The sequence below is a fragment of the Leucopleurus acutus genome (genome assembly GCF_964270905.1).
Source record: "Leucopleurus acutus genome assembly, chromosome: 5".
In the NCBI taxonomy this organism is placed as follows: Eukaryota; Metazoa; Chordata; class Mammalia; order Artiodactyla; family Delphinidae; genus Leucopleurus; species Leucopleurus acutus.
Genome location: NC_139147.1, coordinates 2,833,291 through 2,860,528, shown reverse-complemented (window position 1 = coordinate 2,860,528; position 27,238 = coordinate 2,833,291). Strand labels below are relative to the sequence as shown.

The window sequence follows — 27,238 nt, the reverse complement described above, 5'->3', positions numbered from 1 at the left end:
CCAGAGGGTCTCCGTCCGTGTTCCTGCCCGGCCTCCAGCTTTCTGCCTGCCCACGGCCGGGGGGGTGGGGGGGGGTGGGGGGGGCGTGTCTCTCTGCTCTGTTCCCCCCCCGCCCCGCCCCCCAGGTGGAGGCAGGTGTTCTCCTGGTCCAGGCTCGGTCGCAGGCAGGTCCTGCGTCCTGGGGCCCAGGGGTCAGCCTTTCCAGCCATCCTGCCCCTCCCGCCTCTGCCGCCTCTGCCGCAGCCTCTGCCTCGCGTCTGGGTGTGGTTCGGGGTTTGGGGGCGCGTCCCTGGGGCGGGGCTGAGAGGCTCCCTGCTCCTCCCCAGAAGCAGCAGCCTTCACCTGGGTGGGGTCGGGGGGTTGTCCCTCCCCCGCTGGATTAAGGCTTTGCTTCGAAGGAGGGGAGGGTCAGGGTGGTGGGTGGCGTTTCACGCCTGCTCCCCCGGGGCACCGGGCTGGGGGTGGGGGGGGAGGTCTCCAGCCCTTGCCCTGCTCCCCGGCACACGGGGGAGAGAACGCTCGCCGGCCGAGGCGGTGCCCTTTGCAGCTGGGCTGCCGGCTATGCCAAAGGGGAACCAGCCTGCAACCCCGCCTCCCGCCTTGGGGGGCTTGTACCTCTTTCGGATTCAGTCACCTGCTCGCCTTGCAACCGCAGCTCTCTGAGCTCAAGCAGCATTAAAGATGTTGTAGATTATCCACTTTTTCTCCCTGATAGGCTGCGAAGTGTTCTCATGGCCTCTACATCCAAAATGGAACTGGGGCCCCAAAATGATTACTGAAAACAAGATTTTACGATCGGTTTGAGTGGAGAAAAAGGAAGTGGAACCAGACCTGTTTCACCATTCAGGCACATGGGAAATGTATGAAACGCTGTTTTTCAAGGATACATATCTTTCTGAAGGTCCCAGGGAGGATGCCTGGGAGGGAGGGGGGAGGGCAGGCGTTAGGAGTGGGTCCTGAGGATGAGCCCGTCTCAGATGAGGTGGGGCCTTGTCCAGACAGGGTCGGAGTGCACAACGAGCTCTCTGCACCGCAGGTCAGGAATTAAAAATGGGAATCGGGAGTGGGAAGAACTGTGCCTAGAGACTGTTTTCATTGGGAATTGAAGGGTCTGTTCGGTCGCCTCCCACCTTACTGTTGAGCGACCTAAAGCCGTTCCCGTCTTGCTTCTTTGCCCGGCAATGTTGGTTCGCGGCAAGCCTTGGGGTCTCCACAGGTTAATTTCCCCGCAGTGGCCACAGCAGTCTTTCCAGGCCCATGTGCTCTTCTAGAACTTTGTCCATCGAGCAAGTCCCCTTCTCTAGAAACTGGCTGAGGTCTGGCTCCGCCTTGCCGTCGGGCAGGATGCGTGTCTGTGATGCTGGTGACTGAGGTTAGAACAAAAGTGGACAGCGTCCTGTTGGCGCTGTACCACTCGGGACGCGTGCCCTTGTAAGGAAGCCCAGGCCACGTGCAGAGGTTCCAGCCACGGCATCAGCCTCCTGCCACGCACGGGCGGGTGGCCTCGCAGACGCTGGGAGCTGCGCTGGGAGGTGGGGCAGCTGCTCGACGTGGGAAGTGTGAGCAGGTAGATGTCGTCGTTGCCCGATGCTGCTGGGGGTGCCTACCTGGGCAGCCCCGGTGCCCGCGCTCCGCGGTGCCCTGCCTTCGCGGTGCCCCTTCTTCACCACGTGAGGCACTGGACCCAGGAGAAGACAGTGAGCCGCGTCGATTTTGATGCTGGTCTGGATCCAGTCACTAACCTTCCCCCCACTTTGATACTGGGCCCGAGGAGAGGCACTGAGAGGGGCTCGAAGGGCCCATCTTGCCAGGGACGCCGCCCTCCAGCCAGTCACCTGCCTTGTCCAGGGTGCAGAGCTTACGTTTGGCCCTGCGGTGGTGTCTTCAGCAAGGACAGGCATCCGGGGCTGTGCAGCGAGGGGCTCAGCTTCCCACCCGCTCCCTCCCGACTGGTGTGCTTGTAACTCAACCCTGCCTGCTGAGAGCCCTGGGGCTGCAGGAGGCCGGGCCTGCCTGGGACACTCCTGACCTGATGGAGGAGGTGGATGTGGCGATCCCCACGTGGGCCGGCCCGGTCCCACCGGGGGACATGGCTGGGCTAGATCACGGGAGCCGGAGGCGTCCATGAGAAGGCTGAGCCATAGACTGCAGAGAGACCAGTCCTGTCGCTAAAACGCACAAGAAACACGCCAGCGGCAAATCAGGTGTCCCTAGGACGGAGGCTTTAGGGCCTTGCTTAAATTACGGCCCGTCTGTAACGAGCAGCCTGTGCGTCCTGGCGATTAAGTGCCTCTGCGTTTCTGAAGCGATGATGCATGTTCTCGAACAGCCAACGGCTGCACAAATGCGCACGTGGCCGCCCTCCGCGGACCCCCCAGTGCCTGCCTTGCCCAGGAGGCTCCACGTCCTGCAGTGGCGGCCACAGCAACTGGGGCTGCGGGCTGCCCGTCCCGCGAGGTCACATGCCCGGCCGGGGACGTAGGCACCAAGGGCTTGCCCGAGCCAAGGCCCCTCCCCGGGTGGGGGAGTCACTGCCGCCCCCATCTCCAACGTCATGGCTGTAGGGAGGGGCTGGGGGAGCCCCTCAGCAGCGTCCAGGACCCCGGCTTCCTCCTCCTGTCCTGCCTTGGGGGCTCCCGCAAGACCCCAGCCAGGAAGCAAGGGGACGCGGTGCCTCCGCGGGGGCCCACCCTGCGTCGTGTTCCCCTTGCTGCAGCGTCACACGTGGAGGGGGTAGATCTGATGGTCCCGCAGCACTTCCTCGTCTCCTCCCCAGCTGCCCCCCTCGGGGTGTGTTCGTCCCCTCGGGGCTCATCAACTGGCCTTTGACGGTTCCCATAGTCTTCCAGTGGCACACGTGGTTCGTCCATCTCCCCCTTTCTTTCAAGTTGTAAACCTTCAAGTAAATACGTGCTCCAAAAAACTGCACTCTTCAATTCTACCCACCCAGTTAAGTTAAAAATAGCTGACACGTATTTGTTATTATTACACAATACTGAGATGCTCACTTAATTTTAAATTTCAAAAAAATTAGAGAACTTAAAAAGTTCTGAGGAGATCGACTCACAAAGGCACGCCGCCCGCCCACCTTGCCATGGTGACTCAAGGGTGGGGATCCTGGACTCGAGGGAGGTGTGTCCACTGGCAGAGCCCACGCGAGCATCCTGCCCAGGGGACCCTGGGGGGCACACTGAGCCGTCTGAGCAAAGCTCCAGTTCCACGGCCAGCTTTTAGGGACCCCGGGCGGGGGGCAGTCTCTGAGGCAGGGCCAGCCTTCAGGCAGAGCCGACCTCATCACACCCACTGGCTCTCCCCAGCTCCCAGACGCCGGGCTGTCTCTCCCTGCCTGGCCCTGCTCATGGCCCGGCCTCCCTCTCTGCTCCCCTGCTGTCCTCCCGGCCATTCTGGTAAAGCAGCGGTCCCCAACCTTTTTGGCACCAGGGACCGATTTCGTGGAAGACAGTTTTCCCACTGATGTGGGGTGGGGGATGGTCCAGGTGGTGATGCCGGTGGTGGGGAGCAGCAGTGAAGCTTCGCCTGAATGCCCGCCGCTCACCTCCTGCTGTGCGACCCGGTTCCTAACAGGCCGCGGCCCCCAGGGGTTGGGGACCCCTGTGGTAAAGGATTGAGGAGGAGCTGGCGATGCAGCTCTGACGACGCCTGCCGGCCCGGACCCCTCCTCTGTTCTCGTGGTTTCGTGGCCTCTGCTGTATGAACCGCACCAGGAGGTGCTCGGCAAGACCTCTGCACACCGTGGACTTGCCGTGTCCGGAGCACCGGCACACACGTGCCACACGGGGCTTCCGTTCACCAAAGAGCCGACGTGAACTCCACCAGAGCCAGCCTCTGGTGGGTGCACGGCTCAGACCAGGGCAGACGTGCTCCTGCAGGAAACAGCACCGAGCCAGAAGCGACGGGCCACCTCAGCTGCGGGGCTGCCCTCTGACTCGGCCCTGAACCTGCTCCCGCTGCGCACCTGGTCCTCGGCCCATGCCCTGACTTGGGGAGCATCTCCTGCCCCAGGGCCTTTGCACCTTCTGTACCTTCAGCTTGCTGGGCTCTTCCCCTGCTGTCCACCGGGCAGCCCTGCCAGTCTGTTGGGAAACGCGGCCACTCTGCCTCCCAGAGATCTTCAACCCTTTCCTTGCTTTTTCTTTCTTTTTAAAATTGCGGTGAGGGCCTCCCTGGTGGCGTGGTGGTGAAGAATCCACCTGCCAACGCAGGGGACACGGCTTCAAGCCCTGGTCCGGGAAGATCCCACATGCTGCGGAGCAGCTGAGACCGTGCACCACAACTGCTGTGCCTGCGCTCTAGAGCCCATGAGCCACAACTACTGAGCCCGCGTGCCACAACTACAGAGCTCACGAGCCACAACTACTGAGCCCTGAGCCACAACTACTGAGCCTGTGCTCTAGAGCCTGCAAGCCACAACCACCAAGCCCGTGCCCTAGAGCCCATGAGCCACAACTACTGAGCCTGTGCTCTAGAGCCTGCGAGCCACAACTACTGAGCCTGTGCTCTAGAGCCTGCAAGCCAAAACTATTGAGCTCACATGCCACAACTGAGCCCGCAAGCCACAACTACTGAGCCCACGCTGTAGAGCCCACGAGCCACAACTCCTGAGTCTGTGAGCCACAACTCCTGAGCCCATGTGCCACAACTACTGAGCCCACGAGCCACAACTACCGAGCCCACGCTCTAGAGCCCACAAGCCACAACTACTGAGCCCGTGTGCCACATCTACTGAGTCTATGAGCCACAACTACTGAGCCTGCACTCTAGAGCCTGCAAGCCACAACTACTGAGCCTGCGAGCCACAATTACTGAGCCTGCGAGCCACAATTACTGAGCCTGTGCTCTAGAGCCTGCGCTCTAGAGCCCACGCGACACAACCACTGAAGCCTGCGCGGCTAGAGCCCATGCTCTGCAACAAGAGAAGCCACCACAATGAGAAGCCCGTGCACCGCAATGAAGAGTAGCCCCCACTTGCCGCAACTAGAGAAAGCCCGCACGCAGCAACGAAGACCCAAAGCAGCCAAAAATAAATTAATTAAATAATTTTTTAAAAAATTGTAGTCAAATACACATATCATAACATGTACCATCTTCACTATTTTTAAGTGCACAGTTTATTTCATCTTCCCAAACGGAAACTCTGTCCCCGTTAAACACTCGCTCCCTGTCACTGTCCCCCGCCAGCCCCGGGCCCCCACTATTCTCACTTTCTGTCCCTATGAATCTGACTCCTCTAGGGACCTCTGTGAGTTAGGGACTGTACAGTACTTGCCCTTCTGTGACCAGCTGATGTCACTCGGCGTAATGTCCTGCAGGCTCATCCACGTCGTGGCATGTGTCAGAATGCCCCTTTGCGGGGCCAAATACTATTCTACCGCGTGTGTAGACGGCACTTTTTATCCATCGTCCATAGGTCTCTTGCTTTTTCCTGGCGGCACAGATCACCTTTGCAGTTGTTTTATTTCTTCTTTGATTCTTCCCACGAGCAGGGAGGCCCCGGTGCCCGATCAGTGGTGGGACCTCAGTGGCTGTCTGGTGAGCGAGTGAGTGAATGAGGGAGAATTTTAAGGCTCCTGCTCTCAAGCCGCCCTCCCCGGGGGTTGTCCCGGTTTGATTTGCCCTCGTCGGGAGCTGGTGGAGGCCCACGCCGGGTGGGCAGGGATGCCCAGCACCTCCCACTGCTTCCTCTCTGATGCTGACCGATTTGGTAGATAAAGAAGAGCCTCGCTGTGAGCCTGCAGGTCTCTGTGCACACGTGGAGGCACGTCTCCTAAGGAGCGCGGGGCTGCTGACAGTATTTCAAGCTGAAGCGCTCTATTAATGGGGGCAGGAGTCTTCCCAGCACTACCGAGACCGCCACGGAGAACAGCTGCTTCTTTCTCCAGCTGGCTTGGCTCCGGGAAGCGGGAAGGGTTCTGGAACCCACTGTGCGCTCAGCTTGAGGGAGAATGAGGGCGGGATGAAAACACAGCCATCCCTGGCGGCGGTGGAGGGGACATGTCCCTGCTCAGGGCTCCTGCTGCAACCAGCACAGCCCGCGGCTTGTTCGGCAGAAGGGGAACTGTCAGGGGGGCCTGACTGATGGCCACGAAGTGGGAGGGCCAGGCTCAGGCTGGCCACCCACCCATGGCTGGTCACACCAGGGATGGGGAGGGGGCCACGCTGCTGCCACCAGTGGGTGGGACGGCACTGCCCTCTGCATGCCGGCCGGACCCTGCAGAGAGGCTCGCCGTCCCTCCTCCCTCCTGGTGGCCCTGGCCCCGGACCTGGTCGGGGCGGCGAATCTCATCCTCCAGGCTTGTCGGGGGGCCTGCACCCTAGCTGCAAGGGATGATGCGGGAGTGGCTGGCGCTTCCGGTCCAGAGGTTGGGAGGTGGGCTTTGTCTCCCGCCAGGACTTGAGTCATGAGACGAGGCAATCCACAACCCAGGAAGACGCCCTTCCTGCTGGGCACGGCCAGGCATGGCCCGTGTCCACCACCCCAGCTCGGGGGAGGGAGGGTCCGCCAGCCACGGGGGCTGGCCGTGGGTTTGGGCCCAAGGAGCTCCATCAGTTTGCTTTTGCTCTCTGGGACACCAGTGTCCTGAGCCAGCTCTCTCTGTCATTTGGGTTTTTATTAAAAAGGGCACCTTGGGAAGGTGTGAGGGTATGGCAGAGATTGAAACCGGCACCCAACTTTTACTTTTTCTTCTTCCTTAGGACTTCCTTAGACACCCCCCCGCCATTTTAAGCTGAGCCTGTGGCCACGGAATAAATGTTCCACTGCCCAGCCTCCCTTGCAGCTAAGGTGGGACACGTTCCCACATTCAGGCCAGTGGGCAGGGCAGCCTCCTGTGCTAATACTGCTGTGGCCAGAGCGAGGGTGTGGAGCAGAGACGGTGAGGTTAGCTGACTCCAGGCCGACCTCTGCTCACACTAGAGGGTCCCCAGCACAGGCCTGCGTCCTGGGTCTGCCTGGAGAAATGGCAGCGATGGACTAATTCACCATTTTTCCAATTTGCACAAAGGCACTGTCGCCTTACCAAGCTGTGTGCCCTCAGGGCTGCATCTAGAAGAGGGATTGCCTTTTTCAAATTCCCCCAAAGGTACCTCGTGTGCTGGCAGCTGGATCAGCCAATAGGATCCAAGTGGAAGTGTCGTGTATGACGTCAGAAGTGTCAACAAAAGGATGAGGGCACTCATTTTTTTTTTTTTTTTTTTGCGGTACGCGGGCCTCTCACTGTTGTGGCCTCTCCCCTTGCGGAGCACAGGCTCCGGACGTGCAGGCTCAGCGGCCATGGTTCACGGGTCCAGCCGCTCCACGGCATGTGGGATCCTCCCGGACCGGGGCACGAACTCACGTCCCCTGCATCGGCAGGCGGACTCTCAATCACTGCACCACCAGGGAAGCCCAGGCACTCTTCTTTATCCCCTTCTTCTCCCTGCTTGCTGGAGCATACACATAATGGCTGGTGCTCCAGCAGGCATCTGGGATCATGAGGTAGAAGGCTGTGTTGAGGATGGAGGAGCAGCAAGGTAGAAAGGTCTTGGGTTTCTGCTGCTGATGGAACTGCTGGCCTCTGCACTGTGATTCAGTGAGAGAGAGAGAATCTCCTCTAACCTGAATGGAGCCATTGTCATCTGGGTTTTCTATCACTTGCAGGAGAACCGAATTATAAGTGATACAGAGAGTGTTGATGCTCATTAGCAAACTGAAGGCTCTGAGAAGTCCTGCAGAAAAAACAACTGTTTCCCCAGTGCTTGCCAAACAGTCAACCACAGAACTCTCTCACCACCCAGCTCTTTACCCCTTAGGAGTCCCTTTATTTAGAGGAACAGCGTTTGGGGGTGACAGCTCCACACAGATTATGACTCAATAGTGAACACATGTCAAAGCATACATTCTGAAGACTTAATCCACAGTGATTGGTTGGAGACCTTCCGGGTTCCTGGGATTCCATTTCTCAATAATGGGTGGGAGAGGGAAAGAGTCAACTGTCTCAGGCATAGATACGGTGAGGTTTCAGGCTCTCAACTGTGTTTAAAAACATCTGTCCTCAGGCTTCCCTGGTGGCACAGTGGTTGAGAGTCCGCCTGCCGATGCAGGGGACACGGGTTCGTGCCCCGGTCTGGGAAGATCCCACATGCCGCAGAGCAACTAGGCCCATGAGCCATGGCTGCTGAGCCTGCGTGTCCGGAGCCTGTGCTCCGCAACGGGAGAGGCCACAACAGTGAGAGGCCCGTGTACCGCAAAAAAAAAAAAAAAAAAAAAAAAATCTGTCCTCAAAAAACTAGCTTTTGGAACTGCTCCCTGCAGAGTCTGAATTTAGTCCCATCGCATAGTGATGGGTTGATGTAAGTCCCAAGGGTGTGCAAGTTCTGGGAAGTGAGTGCATGGAAGCACGGGGGCGTGTCCCACAAGGCAGTGCCCTGAGGAGGGGCAAACGGGGAAGCGGGACAGGGGGAGAGGGATGGTAATATTACCATGATTGAGGCTTACCATGACCGTGGGTGGACCCTGATCTAGTTTGATTGGATTCCAAATACCAGTGAGGTCACACTTACCTCCTTCTTTACAGACACAGAAATCAGGGCAATCTGCCCAAGAGCCCTGCACTGATAAGTGGGAGAGTCAGGATTCAAACCCAGATTGAACTGGGCCCAGGACGCTGCTCTCTGCAGGACTCAATGCTTGTTGGGGTCTAACAGTCCCAGCACAATTTGCACAAAGGCACTGTCGCCTTGCCAAGCTGTGTGCCCCCAGGGCTGCATCTAGCAGAGGGATTGCCTTTTTCAAATTCCCCCAAAGGTACCCTGTGTGCTGGCAGCTGGATCAGCCAATAGGATCCAAGTGGAAGTGTCGGGTATGACGTCAGAAGTGTCAACAAAGGGATGAGGGCAGGTTATGTCGGGGGCGTCAGGGGCTGACTGCGTCCCCTCCAAATTCATAGGTTGAAGTCCTAACCCAGCACCTCTGAATGTGACCTTATTTGGAATGAGGTAGTTATAGATGCAGTTAATTAAGATGAGGTCATTAGGGTGGCCCTAACCTGATGACTGGGGTTCTTATAAAAAGGGGTGACTTGGAAACAGAGACACATGCAAGGGAGGACGCCATGTGAAGATGGAGGCAGAGGTCAAGGCTACCCCAGGGAAGCCCAAGAGTTACCAGCAAACCCCTAGAAGTTGGGAAAAAGCCTCCGGACGGAACCAACGCTGCCCACACCTGGATCTTGGCCCTCTTTCCTCCAGAACTGTGCGAGGATTAATTTGTGTTGTTTAAGCTGCCCAGTTTGGGGTACTTTGTTACACCAGCTCTAGCTAATGCGGGGTGGGGGACAGATGGCCGTCTATCTCTGGAAAAACTGAAGACACCATCACTCCTAGCAGCCCCCCTCCTCCTGCCTAAGCATCCCAGGGAGGGTCGGGCCCAGCTGTAAGTAGCACAGACCCAAAGTAACAGTGGCTTATGCAACAGAGGAATGAGTGTCTTTCTCTCTCAGAAGTCTAGAGGTTAAATCACGGGACTTCAACTGAGTGAATACACATGAAATGCTTAGAGCAATGGCCAGTTCATAATAGCGATCCGTAAGGTTTAGCCACCGCGTTCAGAGATGTTTGTGGCCGCACCACGTGTCACAGTAAAGCACTGGAAACAAGCACCCGTCCGCGTGGGTGGGCGAAGCGGTCTGATGGAAGATGACACGGCCGGAAGTGGGTGAGCCGGTGCGGCACCACCAACACACCATCCTGAGGGCGCGGAGCTGAGCGGAAAAGGCTGGCGGCACAACGGTACCTATGATACCGGTAACACACGCCATCTAGGGACACACGTGTGTGTAGCGAGACGACACAGGCGCCATCAGAAAGCCATGCAGGGCTCCAGCTGCCGTTGTGAGGTTTTATTTCTTCAGCGGGGCGGTTACTGTTCTTTCCACCTGTTTGTATGTCTGAAATATTCCCTTTAAATCAGAATATCATGCTGAGTGAAAGAAGTCAAATACAAGAGTATCATCTGATGATTCCACTGATACACTGGGGCTGCTGAAACAAAGCACCACGAACAGGGGCTGAAAGCAACAGACCTTCATTCCCTCCCAGTATGGAAGCCAGGAGTCTGAGATCAGGGTGTCCCAGGGCCGTGCTCCCTCTGGAGGCTCTGGGGGCGGGTCCTTCCGGCTCTTCCAGCTTCCGGGGCTCCAGGCATCCCTGGCTTGCGGCCGCATCCCTCCCGTCTCCGTCTCCACGGCCACATCCTCCTCCTCTTGTCCGTGAGTCTCAGGTCTCCGCTTGCCTCTCCCCTAGACGGACCCTTGTTGTCACACACGTGAGGGCCTTTAGGCCTACCTGGATGACCCAGGATAATCGCCCCATCACACCTGCAAACACTTCCAAAGAGGGGAACATTCTCAGGTTCCAGGGATTAGGACCTGATATTTCTTACTTGTCCTACCACAGTTCTACTGAAAAATACTTTTTTGAAAAAACTTCCCCATCCTCAGTCAAATCATCAAATGAGCACCCCTGAGGTCACAGCACATCTCCCGCCAGATCTGTGCAGTCCCAGGCCCTCCTCGGACCTGGTGGGGAAGGCCTCCGCCTGCCAGGTTGTCTGTGGGGACCGGGACGGCTTCCCGCACAGCCCCCAGGGGGACAGCGGCGTGTGGCCTGCTCGCGGCTGCCGGGGGCCCAGGGCTGCAGAACACCCGGAAGGAGCCTCGGTCTTAGAGACAAATAGCTGATGACTAAGGAACTGGCCGTTCCCCAAAGGCACACCCAGCTGTACCTGGGGCTCTTTACAGAGGAGTGAAGCCGCGTCCACGACAGGAGGCCTTTCCCGGAAGATGGATGGAGCGCAGCAGCCGGGACAGGGTCAGGCAGCTGTGAGCACCCCCTCCACACAGCCCAGCCCCGCCAGAAAGCTCCCAAGGGACGGTGGCCTCTCCCGTCGAATCTTCGGCCTGCCCACGTGGTCTGAGGCCTTGGAAGGGGTTCTGGCGTGTAGGAAACAAGAGTGGGCCCTCAGGGCTGCGTCTTCAGCATGTCCTGCACGCTGTGTCCGTCTATTGCAATATCTATGGCTGCCCAGCCCTGTTCCCCGTCACTCTGGGGGTACCTGTCTTGATGGCCTGCTGGGGCCCTTGTTTTCCCCCTTCATTTTGGTGGAGTGCAACTTCCAGTGCTCCCTTGGGCCCGGAGGCCACCTGCCTCGGGGGAAACGTCTACATCCTCCCTCCAGGGTTAAGGGAGAGCGTGCCTGCACCCAGGATTCTGGCCCACGTCCCTTCTTTCAGATGTCTTGAGGCTTCACTCCCTTGTCTCCCAGCCTCCACATTCTAGAGATGGAGAAGCTGGATCCCTTTCTCATTCCCTAGACTCTCTCTGTGAGCTGGGTTTCCCCACCCCTAAGTGGAAACTTTTTCTAATCTTCTTGTCCCTGTGTGGGTCTTTCTCCATCTGTTGCGCTGAGTACTAGGTGGAACCTTTCAATCTACAAACTCGTGTCTTTCAGACTGGGACAGTTTCTTGAATTATTTCACTGGTGATTCCTTCTCTTTTCTGGAACTCCTACAAACCAGATATTGGAACCCAAGAAGCTCAAAGAATTCCAAGCACAAGAAACATGAAGAAAGATAGATCACGATTTCCAAAACAATACTGAACATAAACAAAGCCAGAGGACTCACACTTCTTGATTTCAAAACTTACTACAAAGCTACAGTAATTAAAACAGTGTGGTACTGGCATAAGGACAGACATACAGACCAGTGGAACAGAACCAAAAGTTCAGAAATAAACCCATACATCTATGGCCAACTGATTTTCCACAAGAGTGCCAAGACCATTCAATGGAGAAAGAATGTCTGTTCCCCAAATGGACAGCCATATACAAAAGAATGAATGTGGACCCCTGCCCTGCACCATGTACTAAAATTAACTCAAAATGGATCAATGAACTAAACGTAAAAGCTAAAACTATAAAACGCTTAGAAGAAAACATGACCTTGGATTGGCAAGGATATAACACCAAAAACGAAACAAAAGAATAATTGAACATCATCAAAAACAAAACACTGTTGTACACCAAAGGTCATTATCAAGAAAGAGGAGAGCTACCCCACAGAATGGGAGAAAATATTTGCAAATCACATGTCTGATAAGGCTCTAGTATCCAGAATATATAAAGAACTTCTACAACTGAACAACAAAAGGCAAACAACTCAATTTTAAAATGGGCAAAGGACTTGAATAGACATTTCTCCAAAGAAGATACACAAGTGACCAAACAAGCACATAAAAAGATGCTCAATATCATTAGTCATTAGGGAAATGCAAATCAAAACCACAGTGAGATAACACTTTACACCCACTATCATGGCTGTAAAAAACAAAACGCAGAAAATAAGTGTTGGTGAGGACGTGCAGCAACTGGAACCTTCATGCACTGCTGGTGGGGATGTAAAATGGTGCGACCGTGGAACACAATTTGGTGGCTCCCCCAAAAATTCATCATAGAATTATCACGTGGCCCAGCAATTCCAGTCCTGGGTATAGAACCGAAAGAACTGAAAACAGGTGTTCAAACAAATGCCTGTACACGAAGGTGCATAGCACTACTAGGCTCAACAGCCCAAGAGTGGAAACAACCCAAATGTCCATCAACGGATGATGGATAAACAAAATGTGGTCTGTGCGTATAAGGAATACTGATCGGCCACAAAGATGGAGCAGATTCATGCGGCAGCGTGGGTGAATCTCAAAAACATCAGACAAAGTGAAATAAGCCAGACACGAGAGGTCACAGATTGTACGATTCTTTTTATATGAAATATCCCAAACAGGTAAAGCCGTGGGGATGGAAGGCAGAGTCGTGGGTGCCAGGAGAGGAGGGGAGAGGGGAGTGACAGCTTAATGGGGGGATGAAATGTTCTGGAACTCGACAGAGGTGGTGGCTGGACGACCTCTAATAAACGCTAATGAATTACACATTGAAAAATCGATCATTTTAGGTTAAGTGGATTTCACCTCAATTAAAAAACCCCAAACACTCAAGCCACTCCAACCAAGCCATCCCCCAGTGGAGCACGCTGCTGGGAGAAGGGCCACGGCGCCGACGCACGCTTCCTGGGCCCCATTCTCCTGCTCCCCCCTCTGGACTCCTGGGAAAGGCACTGGCCTCTGTCTTCAGTCCCCCTACCCCAGTCACGGCAGGGGTCCATCCGCCTGGCTGAGTTCTCTTTGAAAAGATTTGCTTGCTGAAACATCTTAAGAGAAAGTTAGTTAAAGAAGAACACATCTAATCGAATAAATCATATGTAGATTCATTTAGGTGGCCAGGTGTTAATGACGGGGACCTGTAACATCTCTGCTGGGCCCCGGCTAAGCACTTAGCATCCTTGACACCCACTGTGACAGAGATGCCCAGTGCCAGGTGGCTAAAATCATGTGTGTGTTTGTTTAGTGTTTACGAAAGTGAAAGAGAACAGCCGCACAGCCCTGGGGGGTGGTCAGAGCTGGGCTGCGGCCCCGGCACCTCCACTTCCCGAGTTTGTCTTCCGGTTCCGCTCGCGGGCGGCCACGAAGTTCAGCAGGTCGATGGCAGTGACGACTCCGAACACCATCTGCCTCTTACTGGACTCCCCGTGGCTGTGGTCTGAGGGGGGACAAGGCCGCAGGTTCAGAGGGGCCTTCATACGGAGCGGATCTGAGGCACAGGGTGGCGGGGGTGTGCGGGGAGGATGCCCCGTGTCCACGGGCACCTGTGTGCCCTGGCGGCCCAAGCACAAGTGCCGTCCCCTCCCAACGCAAGCCACTTGGGCGAAGCTGCAGAGAGCAGGGCCCTGACCCCGCTGAGCCACGCCCACCAGGGACGCCCGAGGGCCACATTCATTCAGAACAGCCGGTGGTCGCCCCTGGTGCCCAAGGCCCGAGTCGTGGCATGAAATTCCAATCCTACTCACACCCAACACCACCGGCTCACATCTCTGGCCTACCGTTCTGTGTTCAAACCCATGCCTTTCTCTCAGGCTTAGAATGAATGCAGGCCGCTGGCCCCCTGCCCTGCCGCCCAAGGGCAGAGAGGGTGATGGAGATGGTAAATTTTACATTTCAACTCGACTGGGCCATGGCGTGCCCCGATACTGGGCGAACATTCTGGGTGTCTTTGGATGAGATCAACTCTTGATTGGATGGACCTAGTAAAGCAGATTGCACTCCCCAGTGTGGGTGGGCCTCATCCAGTCAGTTGAAGGCCCGAATAGAACAAAAGGGCTGACCCAACGCGAGTAAGATGGAAACGTCCGGCCTTTGGACCCGGAAACATTGACTCTTGGGGCCTTGAACCTGGCCACTAGCCCCGCAGGTCTTGGGACTTGCCAGGCTATAAGCCATTCCTTAGAGCAAATCTCTGTATACACACATCCTACTAGTTCTCTTTCTTCGGGGAACCCTGACTGACAGCTGTTGTGAAGCACACAGCGGGCCGGGCAGAGCTAAGCAGCCGGTGGCAAACGCCCAGGTCGCACCCCATTCCACCAGACCCCGCTTCCCTGTCTGTCCCTCACGCCTGTCTGTCCCTCACGCCTGACCGCAGCGCCGCTCCCCAGCTCGAGGGCTGGGCGGGGCGTACACACCTGCAGGTCCCCCCATCCCCAAGGCCAGGTCCCGCGCCGAGGAACCGAGGACGGGAGAGGGTTAGGTGGGGGCGCCCAGGCCCCAGGACCAGCCCTCGGCGGGCGGGAGGGCAGGCTCCAAGGCCACCGCCCCCCCCCCGACCAGCCCCAATTCTCGGGATCTGTATAACCCTCGTCCTCTCCCGGCACCAGAATAACATCCCGGGCCTCCAGAGGTGCGGCCAGGAGGTCCGGGAAGGGCTTTGTGGGCAGGCTATAAAGCCCTGTGATCTCACCGCGAGCCGGCACCCAGGTTGGCCCACAGCGGGGTCCCTCTGAGATCTGCACCCAAGGCTGGGGATCAGCTTCTCCAGCTCCCAGACGCCCTGTGCGCTCACGGCAGGAAAGCGCACACACAAGCCTGGGCCGGGGGCCCGGCGGCCAGCACCCCACAGGGCTCCCGCCCCCCCACCCCCAGCCCGCAGAGGGCCCCACTTACACTGGATCTGCTCGTGGACCACCAGGGCGAAGTGGTCCATCTCCAGGATGTGTGAGAGCTTGCCCAGAGGGTCCGTCAGGTGGATCTGGAAGGGAAGCCGCGGTCAGCGCTCGCCAGGGCAGCCCAGCTCGGCCGGGGCCCGAGGAAAGGCGCACAAGGCAGCAGGAGGGGCCGGCGTCCCTCCAGAAGGTTCTTCTGGAGCCTCTTGCTGACTTAGAACCTGAACGAGCCTTGACACACGTGAAAGGACACTTGGATGACCTGGAGGAGTCCGTACGTATCACTCTGCAAAGAGCCAGTAGGACGGCTTCCCACAGTATGATTCCACCTCTATGAATTTCCGGAAAAGGCAAAACTAGTCAGATTGGCGGTTCAGGCAGTGGGGAATGGGTGCAGGGATCCAGGGCACGTGGGGCACATACACTACTGTGTGTGATGCTGTAATGGGTACAGGTCACTGTACCTTTGTCAAGACCCACAGAGCTATAGAACCCAAAGACTGAACCCTCAGTAAACGAGTGACTTTAGTTACGAACAGCGTAATATTCGCCATCCATCGGAACAAATCCTACATCAGTGCAAGATGTGACAGGACGGGGCGGGGGTACGGGGCCTGGTGAGGGGAGGGCAACGTGAGCGCCCACTCTGGGCCATCTGCTCAGTAGACACACGATGAGAGCTTCCAAGAAAAAAAAAAAAAGGACACTTAGGTCCGTCTTTCAAACCCCAAGGCGATCTCCAAAGCTGTGAGCCCCACTGGAACCCTTTCCAGTTCAGCTCCGGCAATGGAGGCAAGTTCTCTGGGAGAACGCAAGCTCGGGGGTGGGAGGAAAAGCGCCAGCAGTGCCTTAACCTGTGTAAGGAGGGTTGGGCACCACTGCCCGCCAAGCACTAGTGCAGCTGAGCGGCACACAACACAGCGGCCCCGGGCTGTGGAAGCAACTTCCCCCAGGCTTGCCTTTACGAGGTCAGACGCTGGGTGTGGTCAGTAGACCACGGGGGTCAGGATTTCTCCTCTCCGCCAGGAGAACAGGGCGGAAAGGAGGCGCCACAGCTCCATGGGCACCTCCCCCTGCTGCTCACTGCCGGCGGCCAGACCCCCATTGGCGGCAGGAAGGGGCAGCCCTGGAGGCGGAGGGTGTACCCAGGAGACAGGACCCACCCAGGTTTCCTCGGGGCCGCATTCTCCTCGGGACACTGTCTGCACCAGGGATGCCGGGGACCCTGCTGAAGGACGTCCTGTGTCCGCTTACACCCACCGCTGGGTTCCTGGAGCAGAGCAGGCACACAGGGCCCCACCCAACATCTCGGTGGCAGGGCGTCGAGACCCCCGAGGGCCTGGATGGCACTAGAGCCCAGGGAACGGACGCTCGGCTACACCCCGGGGGAAGGCTGCAGCTGGAGGTCCGCCGGCCACTAAGGGCGGTGACCGGTGTAACAGGGAGGAGCCAATCCTGACTGCAGGCTGCATCTGTTTCTTTTACTTTAACCTTTGCTTAACCTTTGCTTCCCCTTGCTTTTGTTTGCTAGAAGGACAGCCTGCCTCGGGGAACCCCGCCCCTCTGCCTGAATGTTAAACCCAAGTGCCTTTGTTCAGGGAAACGTCCTGACCCTGCCCACCTGTGGATGGCTGCAAGAAAGAAGAAACAAACACATCCCCTCCCCCACATCCCCTCCCCGAGGCTGGCCATTCCAGGGGACATTTGCATATCTTATGGCCTTTTTACTTTACTTCCTCACCTCCTCCCCCTCTCTGTTCTGTGAAAGAAACTGGCATCCAGACCCCGGGAAGATGGTTCTTTGAGACATCAGTCTGCCATCTTCTCCGTCTGCTGGCTTTCCAAATAACGTTGTATTCCTATAGCCTCGACACCTTGTCTCCCGACCTACTGGCCTGTCGTGCGGCAAGCAGAGCAAGCTTGGACTCAGTAACATTAGAGCGCTCGGCTCTTCCCTGGGGGAGGAAAGGGCACACACAGCAGAGAATCAGCAGGAGAAGCCAGAGACACAACAGGACTGGACTCAGGCATGGGAGGGGGTGGACAGCAAGCGCACCACACCTCGGAGGGACCTCAAAACACTCTGCTGGGCCTCCCTGGTGGCGCAGTGGTTAAGAATCCACCTGCCAATGCAGGAGACACGGGTTTGAGCCCTGGTCCGGGAAGAGCTCACATGCCATGGAGCAACTAAGCCCTGCGCTCTAGAGCCTGCGAGCCACAACTACTGAGCCCGTGAGCCACAACTACTGAAGCCCTCACGCCTAGAGCCCGTGCTCTGCAACGAGAAGCCACCGCAATGAGAAGCCCTCGCACCGCTACAAAGAGTAGCCCCCGCTCGCCGCAACTAGAGAAAGCCTGCGCGCAGCAACAAGGACCGAACGCAGCCAAAAATAAAATAAAATAAATTTATATAGAAAAAAAACCACAAACCACTCTGCTGCATGAAAGAAGCCAGACAAGGGTACACACGGTGGGGCTGCATATGCGCATGGCCCGGGGAGGGCGCACAGTCTACAGGACAGGACAGACGTGCGGGGAGGGGAGAGGAAGCCGGGGTAGAAGTGGGGGAGGGGATGGATACGCTCACTCTTGACTGTGGTGTCGCGGGTGTGTGTTCATTTCAAAATCATCAAATGGGACACGCTATGTTCAGCTCAACGCAGGGAAGAGAAGGAGGGGCAGAAACTTCCAGAAAGGCTGGTGGGCAATGGCATGGGCGGAAAGGTTGCCCCTGCCCAGCCTGGCCGGCCACCCACATGCATGTGACGCCGGGCCCTGTGCTCCCCGCTCAGGGCCCACGGGGGCCAGGATAGCCTCTTGGAGCCTCCACTGGACTGGGGGCAATAAGGGCTCCCAGAACACACCCCGTGTGCTAGGTGCTCGGGGCCTGGGGGTCAGAGAGGCCGAGAGGAGGGGACGGGGGGTGGGGGGCAGGAGAGCAGACACAGCGGTGCCAAGGCAGCAGGAAGGGACCGGCCCGTCTGAGAACCAGGGCAGGTGGACGGCAGGAGTGGAGGCAGCCGGGGTCGCAGGGCCGGGACCCTCCCGGCTGGGCTTGGCAGGAAGGGGCAAGGCCCCACCCACGTCTCCTGTGGTCTCTCCAGCCGCAGAGTTAGGGCCAGGAGCGAGGGGCCATGCAGGGACCACGCCAGAGGCGATGGCAGCGCGGTGGCTATGGGGAGAAACGCACAGATTCTGGTGACATTCCGGCTACGTGTGAGGTGGGGAGAAAGGAAAATAAAATCCATTCCTAGATTTGGGCTCCACCGCTAGCCTTTCAAGCGGGAGACAGCCAGCGGCCCAGCACTCCCACTCCCTGGGGGTCCGAGGAGAAAGGGGGTGTGGAATGCCTCGCGACCAGGGAGAGGGGCTGCCCTGACCCCAGGCACCCTCGGGGACACAGAGTCGGCTCTGCCCTGGCCCATCACAGGGTGGCCGTCATCTCAGGATGACCACGGGGTCTGACCAGCCCCGGCTCAGTCTCCAGAACGTTCTAGTTCTTATTAAATACTTAGGCGTGCCAGGTGATCTTAAATGAGGTGTGCACAGGACAAAATCAGGGCCCGGTGCCCTGGGAATGGTCATGCTGGCAGATGCCCGGCTCGGCTGGGATGACGGTCCCTGGGCTTGCCAGTGACCACAGGCATTGCCAAAGTACAGGCGTGGGTGAGCCCTCACCAATGCTGGCCTTACCCACCTGGGGCTTCTCGCTTTGTGAAGCTGGGGCGAATTGTCAGACTTAGGGGTCTGATGGGGTCAGGGGCGAGGGACGCGTGGCCCCGCCTCCCGGGACGGAGCTGGTCTCAGCACCGACTGCTCAGGCCTCGCGAGGCTCGTACCTGTTTGAACTGCTTGTAGATGACTTTTCGAACTTGGTCCGAAGGCTGAACCTTCCCCGCGAGCAGGGACGACAGCATGTTCCCCAGGGTCACCATCCCCAGGATCACCCTGGGGAAGCAGAGGCGGTGCAGGAGTCAGCACTGGTGCCTCTCCCGCACCCTCCACGCCCCACCCTACCCCCTGCCAAGACAGCAGAGTCCAGCACAGCCACCCTCAGGGTCAGACCCAGAACTCCTCTTAGAACCAACCACTATCTACCCAGGGTCTCTGTGTGGCAGGAGCCGAGCACTGACCAAACACCCTGCCCTTGGAGCTGACCGTCCAGTGCAGGCAACGGGAAACCAGTGAGTCCTCTGGGCATCTCCATTCTGACAGGTGTCAAGGGTGACCAGCTGGCCAGTGTCCTGGGACATGGGACTTTCGGTGCTAGAATTGGGACAGTCCCGGGAGAGCCCTGATGGTGGGTCACTGTCACCAGGGCACGTCTGTCACGGCCTTCCACTGTCAGGCACATGCCCAGAGCCAGGGCAGGACCCTACACCGGCCTCCTGTGCACATGCTGGGTGCAATGGGCTGGGACCAAGGCATTAAAGCCCAAAGGCTTAATACAAGCAGCCCCCATCCTGGCCGGTGCTCAGGGACCAGCCGTCCAAGACTCTGAGCATCTGAGTGCAAAGTGACCAAGGCCAGCCAGCCAGCTGTGGGGTCCCCTGGGCTGCCCCGTCCAGCACCGCGGACACAGAGCAGCGTGGAGCACAGGCTGGAGGCGCCCGGCAGGGCCCTCTGAGGGCAGAGCTCTGGATGGAGGCTGAGACTGACCCCGACTCGTCCACCACGGGCGCCTGGTCGAAGCCCTTCTCCCGGAGGATGTCGATGGTGTGCTCACAGGTGACCGTGGGCAGCACCGTCAGCGGGGCCGACAGGCTCAGCTCCTGAACTCGGAGGTGCCACCACCTGCAGGAAGAGGGTGGGCCAGGGAGGCTGAGTCCAGGACAGGGAGACCGCAGGGGCACCCAGCCAGGTGCAGGACAGCACACGTGCCCTGGGTACCGGGAACACAAGTCCCAAGCCACAGGCGTGCGGCTGGGGAGACATCTGCTCAGAGGCGTCCTCACCATGGCTTCTTCACCAGGAGGTCCTCCTCCTTCATGAAGCCCTTCTGCAGCATCCACTTGTCGCTCAGGAACTTGGACCTGCGGCACCACGAGTCACCAGGGGCTCACCACCACCTCTGCCCACACTGAGGGTGGAGGTTCTCAGAAAGCCCAGCATCCCTCCCCAGACCCCACGGCCCAGCAGAGACCCCAAAGGGGCTGGCCGGAGGCTCCGCGAAGAGGCCCGAGAGCCACAGTCCAGAAAGACCCCCTAGGGAACTGTGGTCGACGGGGGCATCTGGTCAACCAGGGCTGAATGAGATCAGAGCACAGCAGAAGGTTCTGTGGTACGCTGGGACCTGGGACCTGGGACCCTTTTCTGCAGTGCTTGCACCTGGACAAACGTCTTCTCAAGCAACAGATACAAAGAGACTATGAGGGACTAAAAATAACCGCATGCACAGCACAGCTGGGGCAAATTAAGGACAAAACAAGATAGAAAAAAACCAAAAACCCAACTGCCACTTCTGAGTTGCTGGGAGCAAAAGCAGGGTCCTGCAAATGCCCCGTGTACACAGTACCACAAAGGGGTGGGCAGACCACCTAAGCCACCCCTCCTGACCCCTGGACCCACCCCTACCCTCACCCCACTTAAGGGACCAGCTCACCCCCTCTTCAGCGAGAGAGCAAGGGAAGCTGTTACTTGTTTCCACTCCTGCCTGCTACAGAATGAGTCCCAATAAAGCCTTGCCTGAATTTCTTGTCTGGCCTCTTATTAATTTCTATTGATTAAAGAGTCCGAGAACCCAGGTGGGTAACAGTTCTGTCCCGGATCCTGCGCCATCATGTCCCCTCGGGGCTCCTGGGTGGCCTCTTCCCTGGCTGTCCTCATGTCTGCTCTGGCAGAGGGGCATGGGGGACCCCATCCCACCTGGGCTCAGAGGACACCAGACCAGGCCTTGGGGTCTGCCAGAGACCTGCCCTAAAAAGGCAGATGAGGAAGCACCTGACAAACAGCTGCTTAGGCCTGGAGCTACAGGGGCAGGCTTGGAGGGAAGACCGCTGAAAGCCCAGAGTGACTTCAGTTCAGGGGTGAGGAAACTGAAGCCCAGAGGGCAAAGCAGAGTTGTTGACCCTCACCAGCCATGTGGCTGACAGGGTCTTGGTGCTCCGGCCGGTGTCAGGCCTGAGCCTCTGAGGTGGGAGAACCAAGTTCAGAACAGTGGTCCATCAGAGACCTCCCGGCCCCTCGTAATATCAATCGGCAAGAGCGCTCCCAGAGATCTCCATCTCAACGCTAAGACCCAGCTCCACCCAACGGCCAGCAAGCTCCAGTGCTGGACGCCCCATGCCAAACAACCAGCAACACAGGAACACAACTGCATCCATTAGCAGAGAGGCTGCCTAAAATCATAAGTTAACAGACACCCCGAAACATACCACCAGAGGCAGTCCTGCCCACCAGAAAGACAAGATCCAGCCTCATCCACCAGAACACAGGCACCAGTCCCCTCCACCAGGAAGCCTACATGACCCACTGAACCAGCCTTACCTACTGGGGCAGACACCAAAAACAACGGGAACTACAAACCTGCAGCCTGTGAAAAGGAGACCCCAAACACAGTAAGTTAAGCAAAATGAGAAGACAGAGAAACATGCAGCAGATGAAGGAACAAACCCACCAGACCAAACAAATGAAGAGGAACTAGGCGGTCTACCTGAAGAAGAATTCAGAGTAATGATAGTAAAGATGATCCAAAATCTTGGAAATAGAATGGAGAAAATACAAGAAATGATTAATAAGGACCTAGAAGAACTAAAGAGCAAACAATGATAAACAACACAATAAATGAAATTAAAAATTCTCTAGAAGTAATCAATAACTGAATAACAGAATAACTGAAGCAGAAGAACGGATAAGTGACCTGGAAGATAAAATAGTGGAAATAACTACTGCAGAGCAGAATAAAGAAAAAAGAATGGGGCTTCCCTGGTGGCGCAGTGGTCGAGAGTCCGCCTGCCGATGCAGGGGACATGGGTTTGTGCCCCGGTCCGGGAGGAGCCCACATGCCGCGGAGTGGCTGGGCCCGTGGGCCATGGCCGCTGGGCCTGCGCGTCCGGAGCCTCTGCTCCACAACAGGAGAGGCTGTGGTGGTGAGAGGCCCACGTACCACAAAAAAATAAAAAATAATAATAATGAAAAGAACGGAGGACAGCCTCAGAGACTTCGGAAAAAACATTAAACGCGCCAACATTCGAATTATAGGGATCCCAGAAGAAGAAGAGAAAAAGAAAGGGACTGAGAAAACATTTCAAGAGATTATAGTTGAAAACTTCCTTAATATGGGGAAGGAAATAGTTAATCAAGTCCAGGAAGCACAGAGAGTCCCATACAGGATAAATCCAAGGAGAAACACGCCAAGACACATATGAATCAAACTATCAAAAATTAAATACAAAGAAAAAATATTGAAAGCAGCAAGGGAAAAGTAACAAATAACATACAAGGGAATCCCCATAAGGTTAACAGCTGATCTTTCAGCAGAAACTCTGCAAGCCAGAAGAGAGTGGCAGGACATATTGAAAGTGTTGAAGGAGAAAAACCTGCAACCAAGATTACTCTACCCAGCAAGGATCTCATTCAGATTCGACAGAGACATTAAAACCTTTACCGACAAGCAAAAGCTAAGAGAATTCAGCACCACCAAACCAGCTTTACAACAAATGCTAAAGGGGCTTCTTTAGGCAGGAAACACAAGAGAAGGAAAAGACCTACAATAACAAACCCAAAACAAATAAGAAAATGGTAATAGGAACATACATATCAATAACTACCTTAAATGTAAATGGATTAAATGCTCCAACCAAAAGACACAGACTGGCTGAGTGGATACAAAAACAAGACCCGTATATAGGCTGTCTACAAGAGACCCACTTTAGACCTAGAGAAACATACAGACTGAAAGTGAGGGGATGGAAAAAGCTATTCCATGCAAATGGAAATCAAAAGAAAGCTGGAGTAGCAATTCTCATATCAGACAAAATAGACTTTAAACTAAAGACTATTACAGGAGACAAAGAAGGACACCACATAATGATCAAGGGATCAATCCAAGAAGAAGATATAACAATTGTAAATATTTATGCACCCAACACAGGAGCACCTCAATACATAAGGCAAATGCTAACAGCCATAAAAGGGGAAATCGAAAGTAACACAATCATAGTAGGGGACTTAACACCCTACTTTCACCAATGGACAGATCATCCAAAATGAAAATAAGTAAGGAAACACAAGCTTTAAATGATACATTAAACAAGATGGGCTTAATTGATATTTATAGGTCATTCCATCCAAAAACAACAGAATAGTCTTTCTTCTCAAGTGTTCATGGAACATTCTCCAGGATAGATCATATCTTGGGCCACAAATCAAGCCATGGTAAATTTAAGAAAATTGAAATCGTATCGAGTATCTTTTCTGACCACAACGCTATGAGACTAGATATCAATTACAGGAAAAAATCTGCAAAAAATACAAACACATGGAGGCTAAACAATATACTACTAAATAACCAAGAGATCACTGAAGAAATCAAAGAGGAAATCAAAAAATACCTAGAAACAAATGACAATGAAAACACGATGACACAAAACCTATGGGATGCAGCAAAAGCAGTTCTAAGAGGGAAGTTTATAGCAATAAAATCCTACCTCAAGAAACAAGAAAAATCTCAAATAAACAACCTAACCTTACACCTAAAGCAATTAGAGAAGGAAGAACAAAAAACCCCCGAAGTTAGCAGAAGGAAAGAAATCATAAAGATCAGATCAGAAATAAATGAAAAAGAAATGAAGAAAATGAAAGAAGCAAAGATCAATAAAACTAAAAGCTGGTTCTTTGAGAAGACAAACAAAATTGTTAAACCATTAGCCAGACACATCAAGAAAAAAGGCAGAAGACTCAAATCAACAGACTTAGAAACGAAAAAGGAGAAGTAACAACTGACATTGCAGAAATACAAAGGATCATGAGAGATTACTACAAGCAACTATATGCCAGTAAAATGGACAACCTGGAAGAAATGGACAAATTCTTAGAAAAGCACAACCTTCCAAGACTGAACCAGGAAGAAATAGAAAATATAAACAGACCAATCACAAGCACTGAAATTGAAACTGTGATTAAAAACCTTCCAACAAACAAAAGCCCAGGACCAGATGGCTTCACAGGCAAATTCTATCAAACACTTAGAAAAGAGCTAAAACCTATCCTTCTCAAACTCTTCCAAAATATAGCAGAGGCAGGAACACTCCCAAACTCATTCGACGAGGCCACCATCACCCTGATACCAAAACCAGACAAGGATGTCACAAAGAAAGAAAACTACAGGCCAATATCACTGATGAACATAGATGCAAAAATCCTCAACAAAATACTAGCAAACAGAATCCAACAGCACATTAAAAGGATCATACACTATGATCAAGTGGCGTTTATCCCAGGAATGCAAGGATTCTTCAGTATATGCAAATCAATCCATGTGATACACCATATTAACAAATTGAAGGAGAAAAAACATATGATCTCAATAGATGCAGAGAAAGCTTTCAACAAAATTCAACACCCATTTACTATAAAAACCCTCCAGAAAGTAGGCACAGAGGGAACTTACCTCAACATAATAAAGGCCATATATGACAAACCCACGGCCAACATCATTCTCAATGGTGAAAAACTGAAACCATTTCCACTAAGATCAGGAAGAAGACAAGGTTGCCCCACTCTCACTACTATTATTCAACATAGTTTTGGAAGTTTTAGCCACAGCAATCAGAGACGAAAAAGAAAGAAAAGGAATCCAAATCAGAAAAGAGGAAGTAAAACTGTCACTGTTTACAGATGACATAATACTATACATAGGGAATCCTAAAGATGCTACCAGAAAACTACTAGCGCTAATCAATGAATCTGGTAAAGTAGCAGGATACAAAATTAATGCACAGAAATCTCTTGCATTCCTATAAACTAATGATGAAAAATCTGAAAGAGAAACTAAGGAAACACTCCCGTTTACCATTGCAACAAAAAGAATAAAATACCTAGCAATAAACTTACCTAAGGAGACAAAAGACCTGTATGCAGAAAACTATAAGCCACTGAGGAAAGAAATTAAAGATAAAACAGATGGGGAGATATACCATATTCTTGGATTGAAAGAATGAACACTGTGAAAATGACTTTACTACCCAAAGCAATCTACAGATTCAGTGAAATCCCTATCAAACTACCAATGGCATTTTTCACAGAACTAGAACAAAAAATTTCACAATTTGTATGGAAACACAAAAGACCCCGAATAGCCAAAGCAATCTTGAGAAAGAAAAACGGAGCTGGAGGAATCAGGCTTCCTGATTTCAGACTATACTACAAAGCTACAGTAATCAAGACAGTATGGTACTGGCACAAAAACAGAAATACAGATCAATGGAACAGGACAGAAATCCCAGAGATAAACCCACGCACACATGGTCACCTTATCCTTGATAAAGGAGGCAAGAATATACAATGGAGAAAAGACAGCCTCTTCAATAAGTTGTGCCAGGAAAACTGGACAGCTACATGTGAAAGAATGAAATTAGAACACTCCCTAACACCATATACAAAAATAAAGTAAAAATGGATTAAAGCCTAAATGTAAGGCAAGACACTATAAAACTCTTAGAGGAAAACATAGGCAGAACACTCAATGATATAAGTCACAGCAAGATCCTTTTTGACCCATCTCCTAGACAAATGGAAATAAAAACAAAAATAAACAAATGGGACCTAATGAAACTTAAAAGCTTTTGCACAGCAAAGAAAACCATAAAGAAGACAAAAAGACAACCCTCAGAATGGGAGAAAATGTTTGCAAACTAAACAACTGACAAAGGATTAATCTCCAAAATATACAAGCAGCTCATGCAGCTCAATATCAAAGAAACAAACAACCCAAACCAAAAATGGGCAGAAGACCTAAACAGACGTTTCTCCAAAGATATACAGATTGCCAACAAACACATGAAAGGAGGCTCAACGTCACTAACCATTAGAGAAATGCAAATCAGAACTACAATTAAATATCACCTCACACTGGTCAGAATGGCCATCATCAAAAAATCTACAAACAATAAATGCTGGAGAGGGTGTGGAGAAAAGGGAACCCTCTTGCACTGTTGGTGGGAATGTAAATTGATACACCCACTATGGAGAACAGTATGGAGGTTCCTTAAAAAACTAAAAATAGAACTGCCATATGACCCAGCAATCCAAATACCAGGCATATACCCTGAGAAAACCACAATTCAAAGAGTCATGTACCACAATGTTCACTGCATCACTATTTACAATAATCAGGACATGGTAAGTGTCCACTGACAGATGAATGGATAAAGAAGATGTGGCACATATATACAATGGAATATTACTCAGCCATAAAAAGAAACGAAATTGAGTTAGTTTTAGTGAGGTAGAAGGACTTAAGAGTCTGTCATACAGAGTGAAGTAAGTCAGAAAGAGAGAAACAAATACCGTGTGCTAACACATATATATGGAATCTAAAAAAAAAAAAAGTTTCTGAAGACCTAGGTGCAGGACAGGAATAAAGACGCAGACGTAGAGCATGCACTTGAGGATACGGGGAGGGGGAAGGGTAAGCTGGGACGAAGTGAGAGAGAGGCATGGACATATATACACTACCAAATGTAAAATACATAGCTAGTGGGAAGCAGCCGCATAGCACAGCGAGATCAGCTCGGTGCTCTGTGACCACCTAGAGGGGTGGGAGGGAGACGCAAGAGGGAAGAGATATGGGAACATATGTATATGTATAACTGATTCACTTTGTGATACAGCAGAAAGTGACACACCATTGTGAAGCAAGTATACTCCAATAAAGACGTTACAAAAAAAAAAAGGCAGACGAGGACCAAGAAAGTGGGGAGCAGGGAGGACCCACAGCCCCCTAGCCTAGACGTGTGTGCCCGAGACATGATCATTCAGTCACACTCTCGCCATTTCTCTCTCACACACACAGGCAGGAGTGCGCACGCCCAGCAGGCCGGCCCAGCACATGGGGAGATGGCCGTTCTCACGCACCGTGCGGTGTGAGCGGACGGCCATGCTCAGGGCAACCTGGCAGTGGACACCCAGACGTG

The 27,238-nt window shown here is 53.9% G+C and overlaps 1 protein-coding gene across 1 annotated transcript in view; it reads right to left on the bottom strand.

The window, feature by feature from the left end:
* Window positions 1-12,673: 12,673 nt before the first annotated feature.
* CBS (cystathionine beta-synthase) overlaps window positions 12,674-27,238 on the bottom strand; it is a 30,184-nt gene continuing 15,619 nt past the window's right edge. Inside the window, exons 12-16 of the mRNA XM_082839542.1 lie at window positions 20,060-20,137; window positions 19,764-19,898; window positions 18,944-19,052; window positions 15,106-15,190; window positions 12,674-13,648 (exon numbers count right to left, since the gene is read on the bottom strand). Coding sequence (XP_082695668.1) covers window positions 13,503-13,648; window positions 15,106-15,190; window positions 18,944-19,052; window positions 19,764-19,898; window positions 20,060-20,137 — 553 coding nt within the window. The 3' untranslated portion in view covers window positions 12,674-13,502. The remainder of the gene's footprint in view (window positions 13,649-15,105; window positions 15,191-18,943; window positions 19,053-19,763; window positions 19,899-20,059; window positions 20,138-27,238) is intronic.